The sequence below is a fragment of the Podarcis filfolensis genome, assembly GCF_964270895.1.
Source record: "Podarcis filfolensis genome assembly, chromosome: 10".
In the NCBI taxonomy this organism is placed as follows: Eukaryota; Metazoa; Chordata; class Lepidosauria; order Squamata; family Lacertidae; genus Podarcis; species Podarcis filfolensis.
Window position 1 is genome coordinate 8379135 of NC_139612.1, and position 22145 is coordinate 8401279.

At 41.7% G+C, this 22145-nt stretch overlaps 1 protein-coding gene across 2 annotated transcripts in view; it reads left to right on the forward strand.

Annotated features, from left to right (window-relative positions):
* Positions 1–978: 978 nt before the first annotated feature.
* The window catches only part of SLC2A13 (solute carrier family 2 member 13), a 111481-nt gene continuing 90314 nt past the window's right edge, over positions 979–22145 (forward strand). For both annotated transcript variants that reach the window (XM_083575176.1, XM_083575177.1), the window contains exons 1-2: positions 979–2072; positions 21542–21701. In XM_083575176.1, the coding sequence (XP_083431302.1) occupies positions 1490–2072; positions 21542–21701 (743 nt within the window). In that variant the 5' untranslated portion in view covers positions 979–1489. The remainder of the gene's footprint in view (positions 2073–21541; positions 21702–22145) is intronic.

Below are 22145 nucleotides of genomic sequence, written 5' to 3' on the forward strand. Positions count from 1 at the left end.
TCCTCCACGTACGCTTTGCACAAGCAGATCAGGATGACAGCCGCTCCCAGCATCCCTGTTTTCCAGGGACAGTCCGGGATTAATAGAAGCCGTCCCGATTTCCGATTTGATTTTCATCAGAGAAATGTTGGAGCGTATGGAGTTTTGCAACCCCCAAGCCAAGGAGATAAGGAACTATACACAACCTTTAGAAGACATCTGAAGGCAGCCCTGCATGGGAAAGATTTCAATGTTTTATGATGTCTTTAATATATTTTGGAAGCCGACTAGAATGGCCAGGGGCAACTCAGTCGGATGAGTGGGGTATAAATAAAATAAATGATAATGATGATGGAATAGGACGTCCCTATTTTCGTGGGAGGAATGCAGGCAGGGTATGGGATGAATGCTTCAAAATGTGACATATAACGAGGAATTCATTCGTTTTTCCCCTTCAAAATATAGTCCGCCCCCTCCCCCAAGGTCTGAGGGATAGTGGACCAGCCCCCTGCTGAAAAAGTTTGCTGACTCCTGGATTGTAATATCACTTGTAGTTTAATGGTGAATTTTGGACACAACAGTTCTGGATTATTATAAAAGATGCAGTAGGAAATGATCGACAGTAGGGCTCACAAAGGGGAGGAGATTCCTTGGAATCTTCTTTTTATGTTGCATGTTGGATATGTGGCCGTAACATTTTAATCTGAAAAACCAAATAAATATTATTATTTTTTAAAAAAGAATGCTTCAAAATGTGCTGGCATTTGGGCCCCTCCTGCCCAGCCGGGGTCCTGATCCGCCCCCCCCCCCCGCCAGTCCTGCCGTGAGTTCCAGGGGCGGGATCCCCGTGACGCGTGGGCGTACAAACCCACGCGATCCCTGCCACGGATTTCAAAGCCCCACGCGGACCCCTGAGGGAGCAGGCTGGGCCATTTCCCCCCTCAGCGACCACTACGCGCGTGCTCAAAATACGCCTTCCCCGCGCTTGCTCTGCGCCTGCGAGGCGGCGGGGACGACGACGACGACGAGAAAGGGATATTTATCTATTTTCCTGAGGGAAAGAATGTAAAAAAAAATTAAAAAAGAGGAGGGCGGATACACACAAAACACACGCACAGGCCGCTCCGCCCTTTCTCCCGCCCCTCGCCCCGCCTCATGGCCGCCTCGCTCGCTTCCTCGCTGGGCCAGTCACGGGCTGAGGTGGCAGCTCGCTCCTGGCTCCTTCCCTCGCTCGAGGCCCCGGTGGGCGTGAGGCGGCGACGGTGGCAAGCGGCGCTCCTTCGCCTCAGCGAGCGAGCGAAGAAGAGGAGGAGGATGAGAGGCGGCTGCAGCAGCAGTAGCGAGGCGCCTCGGCAGCGAGTCGCGCACTGAGCCGCCTCTCGACACACGCCGGCCGGCCGGCCGACCGACCGCCTGACGGCCATCCCGAGCGGGGCTTTTACCTCAGGGCGCTTCTTCCCGCGCCCGCCAGCAGAGGCCGCCGAAGAGGGCTGGCGGCGCCGGCTGCCCCATGTCCCGCAAGGCCAATGTGGAATATACCCTGAAGAGCCTCAGCAACCTGATGGGGGAGAAGCGCCGACGGCAGCAGCAACAGCAGCAGCAGCCGGCGCCCGCCGCCGCCGCCGAGGGCTCGGCTAGCCTGGGCGAGAGGAGCCTGCTGGCCGCCGCCGAGTCGTGCTCCAGCCTCCACAGCCAAGCGTCCGGCGGCGGCGGCGGCTGCTCGGACTTGGAGCGGGCGGCCCGGCGGCAGTTCCAGCGGGACGAGACGCCCAGCTTCGTGTACGTGGCGTCGGTCTTCTCGGCGCTGGGCGGCTTCCTCTTCGGCTACGACACGGGCGTGGTGTCCGGGGCGCTGCTGCTGCTCAAGAAGGAGCTCCACCTGGACGCCTTCTGGCAGGAGCTGCTGGTCTCCAGCACCGTGGGCGCCGCCGCCCTCTCGGCGCTGCTGGGCGGCGTCCTCAACGGCTGGTGCGGCCGGAGAGCCTGCATCCTGCTGGCCAGCGGCATCTTCACGGCCGGGGCAGCCGTGCTGGCCGCCGCGCAGGACAAGGAGACGCTGCTGGCCGGGCGCGTCGTGGTGGGGCTGGGCATAGGTAAGCCACCCTCCCCTCGGCTCCTCCTGGAAAAAACTTGTGGCATTGCTGTCATCTCTTTTTTGCACCCTCCACGCACCCCTTTCCCTCCAGTGTTGTTGTTTAGTCGTGTCCGACTCTTCCTGACCCCGTGGACTATTAACATGTATATTATTTTGAGGATCATCCTGTTCGCAGGATTGTTAAATGGTGGCTTTTAAGGTGCTGCCTTAAATATGTATTGAATTCCACAGCATCCTAGCATGTTGTGAAATAGGGTAGGATTGGAGGACTTACTCAGACTAAGAGAACTTGTTATTTAGTCGTGTCTGACTCTTCATGACCCCCTGGACCAGAGCACGCCAGGCACTCCTGTCTTCCACTGCCTCCCGCAGTTTGGTCAAACTCATGTTAGTAGCTTGGAGAACACTGTCCAACCATCTCGTCCTCTGTCGTCCCCTTCTCCTTGCGCCCTCCATCTTTCCCAACATCAGGGTCTTTTCCAGGGAGTCTTCTCTTCTCATGAGGTGGCCAAAGTATTGGAGCCTCAGCTTCAGGATCTGTACTTCCAGTGCGCACTCAGGGCTGATTTCCTTAAGAATGGATAGGTTTGAGTTTGATCTTCTTGCAGTCTATGGGACTCTCAAGAGTCTCCTCCAGCACCATAATTCAAAAGCATCAATTCTTTCTCGATCAGCCTTCTTTATGGTCCAGCTCTCACTTCCATACATCACTGCATTGCACACCACACTTGCCCCCCCCCCGTTTCAGCTCCACTTTGGGGCATTGCAACAGACCTGCGTGCCTGTTTGTTTCAGTGGAAATGGACTGAGACTGTTTTGTGAAGGAATCTTGCAGCTTGCCTCTTTTAAGTCTCTCTCTCTCCCCCCCCCCAAAGCTAGTTTCTTTGCACATATGTAGAGTTTCCCCGGCTATTGTAACCAATGCTTTTCTTAGAGAAAAAGGTGCCTGTGGCAGTGCTCGCCAAAAGGTGGTTACAGTAAGTGCCACACTTTTAACCAGGGATTTTCTTCTTTGGCGATCACCTGTAGCCGAGTAAGATTGTCTTCCATACACATGGTTTTACAATGAGGCCAATTCTGGATCCACATGTCCTTTCACAGTGGGGACATAAAAAAGGTGCCAGAGCTTGCCGTAAAGTGGTTACAGTAAGTGCCACACTTTTAACCAGTGTTTTTCTTTTAGAGAAAAAAGGTGCCAGTGTTCACCATAAAGTGGCTACAGTAAGTGCCACACTTTTAACCAGGGCTTTTCTTCTAGAAAAATGTGCCTGTACTGCATGCCCTTGAGTATCCCTAGAAAAAAAAGCACTGGTTGTAACATACCGCAAACTTTTCTTGAGAGTAGTATTGGTGGGGCTAGAGGAGAGAACTCCTCTTCCTCAAAAGGCCCCCAATTCTGTGGTGTGTGCAGCGCAGAACAGGTAACTTTATCAAACTGCTTGGGGGGTTGCACCCTTGTAACCTCAGTGTTTTTCCATTTAGAGGGAAGAGATGGCTCTCCCCAACACCTCCCCTTTCATCTGTCCACTGCTTTTAGCCTGGATAACTTTAGAAATTAAGACTTCAGCTCTTAATGTCTACTGCCAAGTGAAGAGCCTGACTCTAATGTAAGAAGGAAGTTGTTAACAAGATGTTAGTCATTATTATTTATCATCATTGTAGTTGTCTTTTTAAAAGAAAAGCCCTGTGTTTATCTGTTCTCAAAGGGAACTGTTTATGCTGTTAAGTGACCCTCTCTCATTGTCCTTTTGCAAGTCAGAAGTTCATTTTAAAGGTGATCATTGTTGTCACTGCCAGTGCTGTTTTCTTTAGCATAGAATATTTAATGTAGCCTAGCTGGCAAAATACAATTATATTGTAGCTTGAAAGTGGTGCTTTATAGTTTTGAAAGATGTTCAAGAGGGCTAACCTTGGCTCAAAAGATCCTGAGTTAAAATTCAGATGGTGCAATTAATGGTATTGTGGGGAGAAACGTCACATCTCTGAAAAGGCACCATTTATCTGTACAGTTGGGAAAGCAATCCCACAGTTAATGTGTAGCATTACTTAAGTAAGTTTAAGTACAGTAATGGCAAACATATAGTCTTTACCTGTTTCATTTTTTTCTCCTAGCATATTGAAGGGTCCTTGCTGTTTCTTATGATGCCATCGTTCAGTAATGCACAGTATCTGAAAGTTGAGCTTTCCCAGAACTTGCTTTATGAATTGACCTTGGAAGATAAACTTACTAAAGTCCTTTAACAGTTGATAACACATAAACTGCAACCATACAAACTTGCCTCAGAGTAAGTCTCATTGAATCATGTAGGACATCTGCATACATGTGTGTAGGATTTTGCACTTAGTGGCATACATTTCTGTAGAAGGAATATTTTTTGTAGAACTTTTATTCAGTCCTCCTGGCAAGGAGTTTAGGGAAGCCTATATGATCTTCCCACTCTCCTTTCCCCATAACTCTCTAACCCAGGCTTCAGCCCTGTACAGCTTACTATTTGTGTAGAAAAATGCTGAGGAAGAAAGCCTAGTGATAAGTGCTGGTCAGATGATCAAATTATTAACAATGGAACACGTACAACTTTTCTACCTCATTTTTGAACAGTTCATTTGGAATTTCGTTTAAGTAGAACACACTTATATAAGTATGTCTAGGTGTCTGCCTTCGGTACACTCAATCTTGGACAAAGGCAAGATGGAAGAATATCCTGAAAATGCATTAGCCAGAGATTCACAACTTGGTATTCTTCACAGTACATATTATCTTCTTATTGGCCGCTCTATCGTTGAAACCTCTTTTCTCTATCTTAAAGGTTTGTGGTTTTGTTGTGTGCTTTTGTTATTCTGCCCGTATTTACCTTTTCTTCTCTTGGTATATCTTCTTTTTTTTCTGGTTGTTTGCAGTGTGAAAACTTTGTCACTGATTCAGCCCATGCCTTCAGTTACATCTTTTCTTGGAGATCATTCAGCACTATGCTGTTCTTTTTGTCATACATATTCTGATTTCAATCTTACTTCCATTTGTCTCCTTTAATGTGGTCTGTTAGAATTGGATCCTGTGGGCAGAGTCTGTTTCCATTTTTTTAACCCTTTGACAATATAAATGAGAACTAAACCTTGTAATCAACAAGTACTACAAATACATGAGGTCATACTTATCTCTTTTGCCATTGGTTTTTCATTACATAATTGTGTACTACATTCCTTTTTTTTAATAACTTGCTCAGTTGTGATGCGTAAAGGTACCCCTGCCCGTACGGGCCAGTCGTGTCCGATTCTAGGGTTGCGCGCCCATCTCACTTAAGAGGCCGGGGGCCAGCGCTGTCCGGAGACACTTCCGGGTCACGTGGCCAGCGTGACAAGCTGCATCTGGCGAGCCAGCGCAGCACATGGAAACGCTGTTTACCTTCCCGCTGGTAAGCGGTCCCTATTTATCTACTTGCACCCGGGGGTGCTTTCGAACTGCTAGGTTGGCAGGCGCTGGGACCGAGCAACGGGAGCGCACCCCGCTGCGGGGATTCGAACCGCCGACCTGACGATTGGCAAGTCCTAGGTGCTGAGGTTTTACCCACAGCGCCACCCGCGTCCCAGTTGTGATGCATACTTCAAGCTTATTTCTTGTTGGGAGACAGAACCAGCTAGTTGAGAACCATTGTTGCATTGCTTTTCACAGTTTGCATCTGTTAAGCTGTACTGTTGCAAGCTTTTGTTATCAGAAGCATGGGATGTGCTTTTCAAACAGAGCAGCAACTTTTTGAAAACAGATAGAGGGAGCCTCTGCTCTCAGCCATTCATTGAACAATTACAGGAGTTTGTAGAAAACTCCTTCTAAGAAGTTAGTGTAATTGTATTGGCATAAGGCTGATGATTCGTGAGTAATAATTCATAATTATTCATACTGCTCAGCTGTGTTTATTTCTGGGAATTCATAATTTAGTGTGTTTACACTTGAAGTACATATATTTGAGTCTTCGTTGGTTGTACAAAGCTTTTGGGTACTGTAATTATTGGGACTGAATTGCAGATAGACTGGATCTAACCCTCTGCAGAAAAGGTAATTTGGCAATTAGTCTTAAAAGTAAAAATGAACATTATTGTTTTTCTCTTTTTATGTGCACCTACTTTTAAATTGATATAATTTGCATAGACTAACTAACCTGTATGTCAGTATGTGTTCTGCACGTCTTGTAAAGGAAAATTAATCAACATGTTATCTCTTTTAATAGGTTTGAGTTATCAGGTTTTGGTCCAAACACTTATGCTTTAGTGGGAGTGAAACCCTGGCTTGCTGCCCTTCTTCATTTGATTGATTCAACCAGATTTGCCCATTGAATCATGAATAGCATGGATTTAAACAGTAGTCCATTTAATTCAGTAGTCCTAGGTCACCAGATGGAACGACTTCAGTGTGAATAATGGATTTCAGCCTTAGGTGCTCAGCAAATGTATCTGATGTGAATTACTTGATTGTAAAAAGGTCTAGAAAAATAGTGAAATAGTTTAATGATGGTGTCTGTGTGTTTATAGGTGTAGCCTTCAGCAGGCTTTGTTTTTTCCTGGTGGTAAGATAAGAACTTAAAAAACTTGCTTTAGTCTGCAGGGTGTCTTAAAAGTGGCTAATAAAAGCAAGCAGGAGTGGACCTGGTTTGTAGCAGGATGCTTGAAAGTCACTTGGAAGTCAACTGGGTTCTTTGTAGAGAAAGATAATTAGTTCAATTCTTGGGTGGAATGCAACATCTCTGAAAGGCTTAATCAATTATTTTCAGGTTCTGATAAGCTGAACACAACAGCTAATGGAAAAAACATAATCATACCAACCAAATGAAAATAACCCAAGACTTCAAGTATTAAAGTATTCCTGTGACTGTAATTTGTTTTGAACTGTTTTAAATACAGAATTGAAAATTGATGTAACCTGTCCTGGGACATTATTGTAAAGAGTGGGTAATTAAAAATAATAGTAGTAGCAGCAGCAAGACTTAAAGCAGAGATGAGAACCTGTAGACCTTTAGAGGTTGTTAGACTAAGTTACCATTGAACATGCAGGTTGGGACTGATGGGACTTGGGAATTCAACAATATCTAGAGTGCTTCTAGTACCATATCCCTAAATTTAAAGGCCTCTTTTCTGTTCTTGAAAAAAAAAATCACAATTAACTTTTTCATTGTCAAATCGACCATCAGAGGGAGCTAAGGGGCTTAAGTAACTTCTTGAGGGCTGTAAAAAAACCAATAAACATAGCTGAACAGTAAGTGTATGTTCAAATTAGACATAATAGGTTGGAACACTAAAGACCAATAAGGAAAACTGACTCATCTTTTCTGTGTTCTTGAGCTATGGGGCACTAGTAGAAGTTTTCATTTTGTGTGTATTGTGACTTAAAGTTTTGGACAAGGCTATTGTCTTTACTGATTTTATATTTTATCTTTCAACATTGTTTCTTGTTTTGATATATTAAAAACTGAGTTAAATACTCTTAAACAGAGGTACCTTATTAAATTATCACCTCTGCTCTCAGTATGAACATAGTTGGTGATACTGAATTAATGCCAAATAACTGCTATTTAGTTGATTAGTATAAAGTGCTAGACATTATAATTCATGTTGTCATGTTGATTGTTGTTCAGTAGAGCAGCTTTGTAATTAAGTCCACAAAACTTAATAGCCAGCACACCTGTGTCAGTGCTTTTGTGGAATTCTGATGGAAAGGGGAGAAACAAAGAATCCAGCTGCCTTTGCTGATAAGAGGTTTATTGCCTTGTTGTATGGTAAAAGTTCTTTCTTGCCACTGGTATATACACCAGCATCCAAAATTTGCCAGGTACATTTTGCACCTGGCTATCAGCCGCCTGCGACCAAGTGAAGATGCCTGGGTGCCATCCTGGCTCCTGACGTCTCCACCATCTGAGAGCATGCCTGGGGATCCTTGGATCTTGACTATTTTCACACACTAGCAACACATAGCTGTTATATTTTATCTGCACAATTAGAATGAATTTCAGGAACAAAAAAGTCATATTGAAAAATACGACTTTCGAACCGTCTGTCCCCAAAATGGCAACTAGGCATTCCGTTTGCAAACTGTGTAAATGTTTGTTTGTGACTGTAAACCTGGTTTAAGGAGCCATTTGGCACTTAGCTTATATATCGAGGAATTTCTAACACGAAATACTAGCTTTCAGCTAGCCACATACCTGTGATTTAGTAATATGGCTGTATAACAACATCCAGCTCAGGCTTTCCCCCCAACAACAGATTAGTGCTTAATAGCTTTAAATGAAAAACTTGTAGTGAGTTTGCTTCTAATTTTGCATTGAAAATACAAGTATAACTATATGGGATGCAGGTACAAACTACTGTTTAATGTTTTTGTTTAAGGAACAGTGCGTGTTGTATCCATTTTCTATAACCTCCACACTGACAAGTGAGGAGAAATGCTAGAGGTTTGCCCTTGGGTGAGTTGTATGCATTAAAAAATAAAACACTTCCATATAGGCTTGTTTCTTAATTCCAATTTCAGTTAGCTTTCGCCAGAGCTTGCTTGTGTAGATGTTGCTGAAGTTTTTGCAGGCAATTAACATACTTTGAACACTGGAAAGTATAGCAGCCTGAAAGCTTCTAATATGTCAGCTTTTTAAAAATCACTGAAAACTCTAATGCCCCAAACGACCACTTTTGAAGTGAAATATTTATCCTTTTAGGGACGCGGGTGGCGCTGTGGGTTAAACCACAGAGCCTAGGACTTGCTGATCAGAAGGTCGGCGGTTCGAATCCCTACGATGGAGTGAGCTCCCGTTGTTTGGTCCCAGCTCCTGCCAACCTAGCAGTTTGAAAGCACGTCAAAGTACAAGTAGATAAATAGGCACCGCTCTGGCAGGAAGGTAAACGGCGTTTCCGTGTGCTGCTCTGGTTCGCCAGAAGCGGCTTAGTCATGCTGGCCACATGACCCGGAAGCTGTACGCCGGCTCCCTCGGTCAATAAAGTGAGATGAGCACTGGAACCCCAGAGTCGGTCACGACTGGACCTAATGGTCAGGGGTCCTTTACCTTTATTTATCCTTTAGTAAAACAGAACCTTGAAATTTACTGCTGAATGCTTAAAAAAATGCTTTACATTTAAAGCTCATTTCTCTTCCCTCCCCCTAAGACATGGAAACTGTAGTTTACCCTTTACAAAGCTACAATTCCTAGCACCCTTAACAAACTGCAAACAAACTGTCTGATGTGTGCTGCCTCTCACGTTGACTGAGGGTATCCTCTCCCTCTCGTCTTGGAAAAACAGATTCACCCAGTGAAGCAGCTGAGTGAGTTCTGGTTTGTGATGGCCACCTCCAGTTAAGAATTCTATGTGAGATATATAAATAATTGTAGCTACGAATGGCCCAAGACATTACCTTCTTGAAGCATAAAGTTCCAAAGTTACAGTGAATGAGCACACTATTTCTCATTTGATATCAATCCAAATCAAGTTGCTTATGCTGATGTTTGAAGCCCATGCCTGACAGAAATCACTGTAAAAGTGACATGTTTTTCTCATTATCATGTTAGACAGCCATGACTCTGTACAAGGGTATTACATATGCAGGAAGACCACTTGCTTGAAGGTGAAGGTTGCAATCCTGGGCATACGTATTTCAAACTATTGAACAAAGTAGGATTGACTTTGAGGAAATTTGCACAGGCAGGGCTCAGACACAGATCCAGGTATAACGCTGGACAAAATGGAATGAGATGGAAAGTACATACCTATGCTGGTTGAGTAGTCAAATCATAAATAGTCAACTAGACAATGGAAAATAGTGCAGAACTCAAGTAGTTGGAAGGCATAAAAAAGGAGTAGAAATGTGGCCTCAGCAGATGTCCTGATATGCGGGAGGGTATACCCTGGATTCTAGGATTTGTGAGTTGCTACTCCCTAAGCCTGGGCATGGGACGCGGGTGGCGCTGTGGGTAAAACCTCAGCGCCTAGGACTTGCCGATCGCATAGTCGGCGGTTCGAATCCCCGCGGCGGGGTGAACTCCCATTGTTCGGTCCCAGCTCCTGCCCACCTAGCAGTTCGAAAGCACCCTTAAGTGCAAGTAGATAAATAGGTACCGCTTTATAGCGGGAAGGTAAACGGCGTTTCCGTGTGCTGCTCTGGTGCCGGTTCGCCAGAGCAGCTTCGTCACGCTGGCCACGTGACCCAGAAGTGTCTGCGGACAGCGCTGGCTCCCGGCCTCTAGAGTGAGATGAGTGCACAAGCCTAGAGTCTGTCAAGACTGGCCCGTACAGGCAGGGGTACCTTTACCTTTACCTTTAAGCCTGGGCATGATACAGTACATGACACTATCTCATTTTTCTATTCAGAACACCACTGATTTTTAACTCCTGGTTTGGCAGATATTTATGAATAATTTTTAAGACCTAAGTTAAGACTTGAGCATATTTTTTATTCTGTTTCCTTTCAAATTAGGTTGTTTTGAAACATGCTTTATTTGTTTTTGTTTTTTTAAATCTGATTTTAAAAATCCATTCCATCCACTCAGTGTGGCTAGGAGCGATTACAGTATGAGAGGTCAAACTTAAAGTGCAGCAGCTACCAAATTAATGGGGGCGATGTACTGACAGCCAGTGTCTGCAGTAAATAATGGGAGTGATGCTTGTTACTAATGCATGAACAGATTTCTGTTGTTACTTGACAGTCAACCTATGTTGACTGTTGTTCTTCAGTACATCTTCTGTACAGGGACTGCTTTGTAAGACATACAAATGAGGTGTGGGTTTTCTGTTCCTCTTTGGCAGCTGCATAATGAGCATTCCAGTATTTGAACTGCTTCTGGTTCATTAGGGAAATCAGTAGATGCACATGAATTTAAATTAAGATGTGTAAGTTATTCAAATTACTTGACTGCTGTATAACATGTTGCCCTTAGAAGGCGACAGATATTTTCAAGGTGAAAAACTCGAGCAGAATAATTGGAAATCTACAGAAATTGAGGTCCCTATTTCTGTCCGTGGGATTGATATTTGGAGTGTTAAAGCATGTCATCCATGTTGTAATGAAAATCCAGAGACTGGTTGCAAGAAGGCTTCTACTGATGTAGTAGTAGAACAGTGAAGATACCCAACTTTTTCTGTTTGTAGCATGCTGGAGTTGCAGAGCTCTGGACTTGAGATACTCATGTTTTGCAAGTAGAAGCACAGTAGATAGATACACTAAATTTCCTTTACTGTCCAGCTTAGATGCTTTCTACAGTATATACAATAGAACAACTTTTATTGAAAATATTTGTCTTTTTGTGTATGTGCTTGAGAAAACCTGGGATTCTCAGATAAGCAGGAGATAAGTAGAAGGGGAAGATGCAGAATTGAGGCAGTGAGGGTTGTGGTGACTTCTCTGTCCACTTCTACTAGTCCTTTACATTTGTTTTATGATTCTGTTTGTATTTGGGGAAACCTAAGACTTGAGATTTAACAGAAGGGCATAGGTTTCAATGCTAAAACAGTTTCAGATTCTTAATGACTGCAGTAATGTCAGCTTCCAGGGAAGTCAACTTGGAAAGTGCAATTAATTACCAAATACATTTGGGTAATATGCATTGTTTCTTTGCCTGGAAAACAGCAAGCAGATGTTTGACATGATTCATTGCACTTTGAGTACAGTATTGCTTCATGTCGGCGTATTAAATCCCTGAAATTATACACATAATCTACTTGGAGATCTGATTACAGTTCCCAGTTTTTAATGACATAGTACAAGAACCCTTCCACTGGGATGCGTTTTGTCGTTCCATGGTTTCTCATTCTTTTGCATGGTGATGTGAAAGAGATAATGAAGCATTCTGTCAAGCAATAAGCTTTTTGGAAACTGAGTGTGAAGTGACATGTGTCATCGAGAAGCTGCATTATAGGGTTGTTTTAGTTATCCTTGAAATGGTTGGTTACCCAGACAACCAGCAGCACTTTTTCTATTCCCCTGGGCGGACTGTTGCCCAAATAGATGTAGAGCTGGTGCAGACGTAATGCTGCTGATCTCTTCACCATGGCTAAAAGATCAGGAGCAATTCATGGACTCCCTTCATTTGCTAGTGTTAATTAGGGTGTAGTAATATTCCTGCAGTGAAGGCAACCAGCATTCATTTCCTACTGATCTGATGGTGATTTTAGAGACTTGTTCCTTGCACATTCCTTATTCACATAACCAATAAAACCAGTAGTACAGTAAAATATAATGTGCACCCCTGCAGCAGAGTAAAAGCCGCTTTTTTTAAAAAAGATGTTAGGTAGCAAGAAGCCACACAGTTGGAAAGGCATTTTATTATTATCGCTACCTGCAAAACTGTTCATATAATCTATTAAGCATTGTAAAAGATTGGTAAAACATGCCTCAAGCAGGCCGGTGTGGCGCAGCCACAAGCCCGTGTATTGGTACGATAGGGTGCTCCTCAGAGCGGCATTGGTTTTTCAGCATTTCGGTGTCTGCTTATAGACAATGTGCTTTTGCTGCGTAATTGCTTTGAGTTTATTTACCTCTCTTGCCCCAATATGAAAAATATTTTAAGTATTAACTGATAACGTTAACCATCCATGTCATAGGATAGGACACTTGATGCAGGTACTTTTACATGTTGTAGGGGCATAAGCTTTTATTCAGAAGCTGTGACTAGTTTATATATAGATTAGACTTCATGTATTAAGATTTTGTCTTTTTTCTTTATTTGCCCTCGGTGTTCATTGCTTTTATGCTCTCTTTAATTATTGGCTTGAGGAGCAGTCATTAGACCAAGGAAGATAAAGTTAATCACTTCATTCTCCCCAATGGAAAGTGACTGAACACTGGACCAAAATTGACTTGAGTGGGTCTCTGAATTGGAGGTTACCAGGTTCAGTTAATTAAACAGGAAGAATACCACTCCTGTGTCTGATTGTAGTTGGACCTGAACCTGTGGAATAGGGACCTTTTTTAAAGGACTTTTTAAGGTCTGTAAAGCTGGTGTAGAAGTGAACATGCAAACTACCTTCTTAAAGTCCCTCATATTAATAAAGCTTGATAAATAGCTGTCAGTGGAAAAAGCCTTTTGTTACTGTGACAAACCTCAAACATACCAGAAAAGAGGGAAGGAGACATCAGGGTTTGCTCTGGCAAGACTCTCAGCTCCCCATGATAGAGTCTGTCACTCGGCTATGCTACTAACAGCTGCCATGATGGAAGGATCCTGATGACACCAGTATGTCCATATTATTGTGATTTTTTAAAAGTAGTTAAATGTTACTTGTAAATTGCCTTTGAAGGACTTGTATCCAGAAAAACAGGATATAAATTATTGTAAAAAATACGCTTCTAAAAATGCTATCCTTGTTCGTTTTTGCTTTGTATAATACTATTCCTGAGCAGTTGGTTTAGTTAGGTACATGATAAAAATATACCTCCTTCAAGATGTTAACTTTCTAGTGAGTTTAAGGCATCATTTTTATCCAACTTTTCCCTCTCCCAGTCACTTTCCATTCAATAACAATGATTCATACTCAAGCCTAGGGTGTAGTTCATGAGCACAACATTGAAAGAAAATTATTAATGAAAGTGTCTTTTGGTCTGCAGAGAAGCAAAAAAGAAGCTGAAGGCACTTGAAGTTTAATATTGGATAAATTCTCTTGCATCTTCAGTGTTGGATTTCCTCTAAAGTGGCTAAGTATCTTAAAATCTAGTTTTATATGTAGAAGGAGTCCTTTTGAATTAGCAGTGGAGATTGCATTTTAGGAAATTTCCACGCTAAAATGCAAAGCCTGAGAGTGGTTCATATATTAAAGTACAGGCGCTGTCTTCCTCTGCTATTCATGGTGCTGTACTTGCCCTGCTATTCATGCTATTACCTCTGCACTCTCCCCAATTTTACAAAATCAGTTTATCATGAATGAGCCACTGTGGCATCCTGGCAAATAAATACCTTTGGTCTCCTAACCACTTTATAACTATGCTGCAAAATTGATATTGAAACACCATAAGAAAGACAGGCTACAAGAAGGTAGAGTGGAAATTAAGTCAAGCACCCTTCAAACCTGTGGATGAATAGGAGAGATTTCAGCACATGCTTAATCCTTCCGTTGAAATAGACATAAAAAGTGCCAAACCCTAGTAGGGCACAATTCAGAACTTATTACTCTGCCACTTGGGTTATTTTTCAGTAATCCCTCATATTACATGCATTTGTATGGGCGGGGTATAAATAATAAATTATTATTATTATTATTATTATTATTATTATTATTATTATTATTATTAGTCCTGCACGATTTCAAACAAATGTGGTAGAAGGCAGGATGGTTAAAATTCCACAAATCAAATCCCAAGCATAACAGAGAGCTTAAAAGCTCTTTTCATTCTGGGTCCACTTGTGGTTACCTGGAGCAAAAAGAGCTTTTAAACTCTCCACTTTGCTTGCTGGGCAATGTCTGCTCAGCGCACCACCTCTGCAAGGCTCAGGGATGCTTTTGCAGGACAATCTCTAGCCTTCCAAAACTGGCACATCAAGTGGGCCTCCCCCCCCCCCAAGCAAGTCCAAGAGCTTGAAAGCTTTTTTTAAAACGTGGGTAGTCTAAACATGCATCAGCAGTGGTGATAACATGCTTGAGGTCCTAGACAATTTTGTCTGCCTGAGCTCCACCATAACCAGCAACCTTTCCATTGATGCTGAGCTGCATAAGTGTATTGGCAAGGCAGCTACAGCAATAGCTCGCCTCTCCAAAAGGGTATGGGAGTATGTGATGCTAATGACCAATACCAAGATGAAGGACTACCAGGCTTGCATGTTGAGCACACTGCTTTATGGGAAAGAGTCGTGGGCAACTTACATCCACCAGGACCAGTGCCTCAGTGCCTTTCATATGTGCTGCATTAGGAAAATTTTGAGCATTGCATAGCAGGACCAAACAATGATCTGCTCTCCGAAGCACGCATTCCCAGCATCTTTGTACTCTGATCTCAGTGATGTCTATGCCAGCTTGGTCATGTCCACAGAATGGAAGATTTATTAATTGAATTTATGTGGCAGGATCACCAAGGACATGCTCTATGGGGAGCTGGCTTCAGGCACTAGGCCTGTTGGCAGACCAACTCTGTGTTACAAAGATGTCTGTGATCTTGACATGAAGGCTGGCAACATTAAACCCGCCATATGGGAATCCATTGCAGACAATTACAATGCCTGAAGGCAGGTCGTGTATCCATAGCAGTGACTAGAGGAGGTATGACTGCTGGGAGGAGTGCAGACTGAAGAAACACCATTGTGCATCCGCAGCAGCAAAACCAGATGGCTTCATCTGACCCTCCTGCAACAATACATATCTCTTCCATAGCGGTCTCTACAGCCATAGCAGGTGCTATAACTTGCCAACAGTTTGATTTTACCCCTGAAGGTGCACACCCCCAAGACAGATAGATGCCAGCAACAAGGCCAACAAGAGACGGAATATAACCTAAGAACACATTTTTAATCTTTGAATCATGCTGCTGAATTTTATTTGCTTAGAAACAGCAGCCAGATTTCTGTTGGGTGCAATCCTTATGGATTTGCAGTTCTTATGGATTTGGCATTCAATACTAGTGAACAAAGTGGGACTGAGTTCGGAGTATATGGCCATAATATGGCTGTAAACAAGTGTTTTCAAGAAGCAGCAGATGGTAGTAACTGTACAAAATAGTGCTGGCTAAAATAGAATGTGATGGAAAGTAAATATCCTTGTTGAAGTACAGGACCATCCATATGGGCTCAATGGATGATCTTGCCAAGTTACACTTCCTAAATTTCTGCACCGTGATGAGTAGCTAGTCGTGGGTTCATTTGGAACCTCATAATAATAAATACAATATGCAGCCTACTGTATTTATAATGCCCACACCTAAAGTAGCTTTTATCTGTCTGACAGATGGTCATGATTCAGTTTTATGAGATAAATGTAGACCAACATATTTATATTCAGGTTATTTTTTTCAAAAAATACATACTAGAAAAGCAGAGTTCAAATTGGTTTTAAAAGCTCTTCAAATTATTCTCCCATTGATGTTTGGAATATTTGGATTTGTATGATAATCTCAAGAGCTCGCAAGGCTCCAAGCAGGTGAAAATATGATGGCACCCACCTTAACGGTCATGTTGTGAAATCCTAAAGTATTGCAGATGTAAGCATTGATTTCCCACTTCCACTATACCATGTTGGCCCAATTTGCCACGAAAAAAGATACATATAAAGGAAATTTTCCAAATGTAATAGTCTAGAGTCTACTGTTGCTAATATTTTTATTTAAGACTTACAACCCTTATTTTCCTAAAAGTAATCCAAGGGAGCTAGCATCTAAAACAGTGCGACATGGGGAAAATACAAAAGTTTAAGCAGCATACATCAGTGAGATAAAACAGAACAGATAAATGCGGCAGAAGGAAACAAAACGAATGATTGATACCAGTATCATAAAACCATCTCAGCCAGCCAAAAACCAGCCAGAATGTCAAAAGGGAAAGGATGAAAGGTAATGGGCACATGGCTTGGAAAGCTATTGCCCCCAAAGTAAACACTTAGAAGGATTAAATCACTTGTTCCTTATGGTGATATTCAATTATATTTTATTCAGAGTAGACCCATTGAAATGAAGGAACATTACTAAGTTAGGTCCATTAATTTCAATGGGTCTACTCTGACTAAAATTTAGTTACTACCACCAGGACCTCCATACACACTGTCCAGGCTAGCACCATAGAGAGGTCACTTCGGTGTTGCTATTGCAGTGGTTTGACTTCAACCCCAGAGGTGGTCTATTGTGTTTTGAGCCAGAGGATACCAACAATATGATAGGGAAGCAGGCAGGTCACACTCAACTTCTAACAACTGGTAAGAGCAGTTCTTAATGCCAGTTGTTTTATTGGTGGCTTTTTTGTGCAGAAAATACTACAGTATATTGTTGAATCCACACACACACACACACCCTGCCACCTCTGTGTTTCTACTGCGTCTATTAACACTCCTTCCAGATCCTGCAATTGAACAGTAAAAACTCTTATCTCAAACTGTCATGCAAGTGATGGAAAAATCAGAAGTGTTAATAGACCTTTCTGCCCAGCAGCTAGCAAAAAGCCTGAGGATTTATTCATCCCATGTGATTTGGAACTGAGAGTTTGCTAACCAGGAGGTGAAAGAGATGAGGCAGCACGTACTGAAATTAAATATTTGTTTAAAAGGTAGAACTTCATTAGTTACCAGCAAGAGCAAGTTGGGGAACTTGATGCACTCGGAACAGCTAAAGGTAACCTTTTATAACCAGCATACCTGGGAGGGCTGAGCTGAAGCGTAGCCTATTAATTTTGGGGAGAAAGGGAGGTTTTCAATGGATGCACTGTTTCCTGAATAGTCCCTTTAGCGTAGCTCCTTTACATTTTCATCTGTTTGCAGGGATTGTTTCCTCCTCTGTGCTGCTGCTGTTCCTAGTGCCCCTTTCCTCTGGCTTTGCTCTTTTGAATGATCCTAGCCACTCAAAAATAGTGAAAGGTAAAGGACCCCTGGACGGTTAAGTCCAGTCAAAGGCGACTATGGGGATGCAGCACTCATCTTGCTTTCAGGCTGAGAGAGCCGGTGTTTGTCCACAGACAGTTTTCTGGGTCATGTGGCCAGCATGAGGAAATGGCTTCTGGCGCAACAGAACACCATGACGGAAACCAGAGCACACAGAAATGCCGTTTACCTCCCCGCCGCAGCGGTACCTATTTATCTACTTGCACTGGTGTGCTTTCAAACTGCTAGGTTGGCAGGAGCGCAACGGGAGCTCACCCCATCACGGGGATTCGAATTGCCAACCTTTCAGTCAGCAAGCCCAAGAGGCTCAGTGCCACCCGCATCCCCTTTTAATACTATTCAAAAATAGTATAATAAATGTGGCAGTATCATAAAACTATGTCACCAGTCAGATTTTGTTAATGGCAAAGTCTCAAAACCAAATCTGAGGGGTGATTGGCTGGTCGTATCCGAAGATATTTAGCAGCGCAATAGGATAACACTGCACTTATATTGTTTACATTTTAAAGATTTGTCTAGTATCCTTCCGGTTGCCTAATCTGACTTGAATTTGTCTTGAATTATACCACTGATTTAATTTATGAAACAAGTCGTTTCAAAGTAGATAATTGTTCATGGAGCATTTTTGACCCCACATCAGTGGCTGTTATATTCATAGCTTCTTCCTTTATACTGATGCTGATGTACTTGCCCGGAGCAACTGCATTTATTTAGATAACAAAAGCTTATTGGAAAATGCCAAGGTGTAATTTAAACACCCCCTTTTGGAACACAGGGATAATTAACTATCTTTTGTTAGGAATGTCCTGTATTATCTAAATATAGTTCACATAAATTAATGTGCACTGCTTGATATGACATTAATTGATTCAGTTAATGTGTATAAGAAGCAGCACTACTTTGAAGTGACCTGCCTCTTATCTTCACAGCCACATCTGGAACATGAGTTGGTGGATGTGTCCTTTAACTCATTAAGTGTAAGCTCTGTGCTTGATATGACACATCTTTTGTTATTTTCGCTATTGGATGCTGCGTGTTGTTTAAGTAATCTTGTTATCTTTATCATGTTGAAATGTGGGGGTTTTGTATATTAGTATATTTGCTATCGTTTTACGGTATGTTATTATGAAATTTTTTTGTGGTGTTTGTTTGAAATGTATTCATGTTTTCTTTGTTGTAAGCCACTTAGAGCTCGAGTTTTGTGTGTGTGGAAAAGCGGCATACAAATAAAATGCATAAATGAATGATTATACAACCAAGTTTCTGTATTTCTCTTGTAAGAAATGGATAATCTTAGGACATATGATATCAGAAGCTTGCTAACATTGGCAAATATTAAAGGTTGCAAACTGATTTACTTCTTTGAGGTATTATTGTAATAAGACTATATCTATTTCTTTTTAAAGTTATCTACCAGTGTGTTTGTGATTCATGAACTTCAGATTGATTTTGGAATTCGAATATACCATCGTAACTAACAAACTTCATGTTAATGCCTGTCATTTCTGGTACATTTCTGAAGCATGTCACAGGTCTCTTCATTCTGAACATGAACCCATGTTTTCCGTATTGTATATTTTGTCTAAAAGTTAATGAAAGGCTTTGGGGATTCAGCCCCATCGAATACTTTATGGGGGGGACACACAATGGGACCTTGGCCCCTAGGAGTTGGCTCTTATGAGTATAACTAAGCAGCCATATTTACTTGGTTGTTCATTAACTTGTACATCACCTAAAAACTTGTATCCGCTACAAATTCTTTCTCTAGAATGAAATATTTTCCCATACTGCAAACATTTCACAATGAGAATGATAGACTTTGAAAAGCAGTGTGTAATGTTAAGCTGAATTAGCTGGAGGATCTTAAAGGGGGAAAATAGACATTAAAATGTTCAAAGCTGCCACCGTTCCTCCTACCTTGTAATGTGTAATGTAAACATTGTATAATGTGTGAATCACCATCTGCCATCCCCTTGATTTGTGGCTGGCAGGGAGAAGCCAAGTCTTAGAAAGAAGGCAGAGGAAAAAATATATAGAAAGACAGTGCAGATAATGCACATTTTGTAATGTTTAGTTTGGCTCTCACTCTAATTGTGTCCGTAAGCATTAACTTGCACTCCTTCATCCCATTTCAGTTTAACATGGTGGGACAGAGTTGGCAGAAGAGAGGTTCCAGCAACTTTGTTTGGAACTGAAAACCATAACCAGCTCTTTTGTATCTTTCAATTTATCCTATCTCATAATTTCCTGTAATTGGTGGTTTAGGCCATCTGTTTGGCTAGCATAATACCATGTACAATATGCTGCTGGCAGGTATCTGTTGAACGGTGGCCACAAATTGGAGAAGCTGACATGAGTAGCCTGGGCTCATCTATCACAAAGCATTTGAAGATGAAAGGGATTTCGTCTTGGTTGTAACATGTACAAATGGCTGCTGGGAGAGTTTCTACTACATGTTTCTAGTTAGTCCCTTGCAGAGTCCTGCAAGCTCAGTACACAGTGTTCTTCAACCATGGTTGCCCAGATGTGGTCCCATCATCTTCAGCTATAGCTTAGGGATGATGAGAGAGGTAGCCCAACAACATCTGGGTACCCAAGGTTGCAGAACATATGGCAGTTCAGCTTATTGAGGCTGTTCAAAAGAAAGCTTTTTTTGTTTGTTCGCTACTGTCTTTAAAAATCTTAGTGTTCTTAGGTTCAAGATATTAGTCCTGCAACAAAATCCATGCCAAGGCAGCCAAACTGAGAACCAATAGTGAAGAGTGAAATTCATATAAAATACAGCTTGTCCCACGGAGGCTGCCCACCGCTCAACTTCACCTGGAATTGAATTATTTCTGCAAGCTCAGTGCAGATAAAGTATGGGCCAACAATTCAGTGGGTCACTGGACTTCTTAGCATGTTTTTAAAAAATAATTATTATTATTATTTTAATTAATTCTTAGACTCCATTTCTGCAAAAGTTAGTTCAGGCACAGAGATCTGCTCTATGCCCTTCCCTGTGAAGACAGAGACAAAGTGTATCTGATACAGTTCTTCTGGCTTTGGTTTCGAAAAGGGATTGGTTTCTAGCATCTGACTTGATACAGCTGAATTGGCAGAATAAGTAAGTTTCCGATGGATATAAGATTATAATATTCTTAACTCTCTAAGTACTTAGACTAATCTCTAAGTACTAGGTGTGCTTTGACACATGAGTTGGAAAAAACACAACATAAAAAATACAGCCACAAAAACCAGTTAGCTTACTTTTTTCTTAGGAAGTTGTAGCAATTTGGTAAGATGCCTGTTACTGAAATCTGTTTTAATAAAGTGCTTTGTGGACCTGATGGTAATTTAGTTCATGTCAATGGAAATACACCAGTATGAGGGAGTCATAATGTAGCCCGGGTTGGTATTGGGCTAAGATATGTTAAGGTGCCAGATGACATATGCCCTGTTCTATTAGGCTTTAATTGCCTTTGATGATTTTTAATGGTTACAGATATCCCTTAATGGATTGCTTACAACTCATTCCTTTTTTAGTCGGCTGTGTTGTTTGCTACTATTCTTTTGTATTATGCTTTGAGATGAGGGATATAAATCCCTCCAAACATATAAATAGTCACCACGCTTCCTACATGTTCAGCTTCTGTTTGCTTATCTATTGACAATCTCTTTTATCTGATTATTTTCAACTTGCAGTGCAATTCTCTGTGCTGTATTCACGATCAAATGATTTCTCCTCCGTTTGGAACTCCTATCTTTCAGATGCGCTGTAAACATGCTATATTTATATAGCATGTACTTTGGTTTGATTACTTATTTGAAAGGTAGAACGTTTCCTCCTGTTTATGATTGAGTGTCATGATTGTAGATAACACATGCCAATGATAAAATAATAGTTCTTATTTGTAAATAGGTTCATACTGAATTTTAATTACTTTTTTCCAGGTATTGCTTCTATGACAGTCCCAGTATACATTGCAGAAGTTGCTCCACCTCATCTAAGAGGCAGATTAGTTACTATAAACACACTTTTCATCACAGGAGGACAGTTCTTTGCAAGCGTTATAGATGGAGCCTTCAGTTATCTTCCAAAGGATGGATGGAGGTTAGTGTAATCTTTTTGTTTGTTATTGAAAGTAAAGTTAGAGCTGTACTGCCATTTAGATTCACATGCTGTGTGTGTGAAATGTGTGTGTAGTACACACAAATATTTATTTGTATACACACGATATAGATACATTTTTTGTTTGCAATGTCTTTTGTACTCTTTAGTGAAATCACAATAAGGAGCAATAATAATAATAATAATAATAATAATAATAATAATAATAATAATAACAATAATAATAGTGGCAAAGTTTTTATCGGTGGTTGCAAGAACCAATGATCCCTATATTCTGAACAAAATGCTTGTTTAACCTGGAGGTAGGCTGTATGAATTGTGTATTGCTTTGTAATGATTTGTTGGGTCTTTGGACCGTAATAAAGATTGATGATGATGAATAATAATAGGTGACAACGAAACTATCCAAATGTGTTACATTTTACA